This window comes from Camelina sativa, unplaced genomic scaffold (assembly GCF_000633955.1).
Source record: "Camelina sativa cultivar DH55 unplaced genomic scaffold, Cs unpScaffold05884, whole genome shotgun sequence".
NCBI lineage: Eukaryota > Viridiplantae > Streptophyta > Magnoliopsida > Brassicales > Brassicaceae > Camelina > Camelina sativa.
In genome coordinates, this window is record NW_010926966.1 from 1 (window position 1) to 536 (window position 536).

At 46.3% G+C, this 536-nt stretch overlaps 1 protein-coding gene across 1 annotated transcript; it reads right to left on the reverse strand.

The window, feature by feature from the left end:
- Positions 1-5: 5 nt before the first annotated feature.
- LOC109131828 (ATPase family AAA domain-containing protein 2-like) lies at positions 6-530 on the reverse strand (the record flags this gene model as incomplete). Its single annotated transcript, XM_019243009.1, has 1 exon — positions 6-530. A coding segment is annotated over one exon (525 nt), but the record flags the coding sequence as incomplete, so codon positions are not given.
- Between the last annotated feature and the right edge of the window lie 6 nt (positions 531-536).

The following is a 536-nucleotide window of genomic DNA, read 5'->3' on the forward strand; positions in this document are numbered from 1 at the left end:
CTCCTTAACGCTGGGTCAATAGCATCAGGGTAGTTTGTTGCACCTATGACCACCACTGAGCCACGCGACTTTAAGCCATCTAGTAAAGCAAGCAATGTGGATACAACAGAGCTATGTGTTTGATCTTGATGCCTTGACCGCTTGGGAGCGAGACCATCTATTTCGTCAAAAAATATGATGGATGGTTGGCATTTTTCAGCGACCTGAAACAAAAGCCTCAACTGGCGCTCAGCGTCACCAACGTATTTTCCCAGACAGTCTGCCCCTTTACGGGCAAAGTAGGCAATCCTTCTATTACCACGAGCAAGGGAACCGATCAGCGCTCGAACCACAAGAGTTTTTCCAGTTCCAGGATGTCCATGCAAGAGGATACCTCTTGGAGGTGTAAGTCCTAAGTTATCAAAGAATTCTGGATATAGTAAGGGTATAAGAACAACCTCTTTCATACATTGAGTTACACCCTCAAGCCCAGCAACAGAGTCCCATCCCTCAAATGCCTTTCCACTTTCAGAATCAGATCCCCCAATATACTCAGG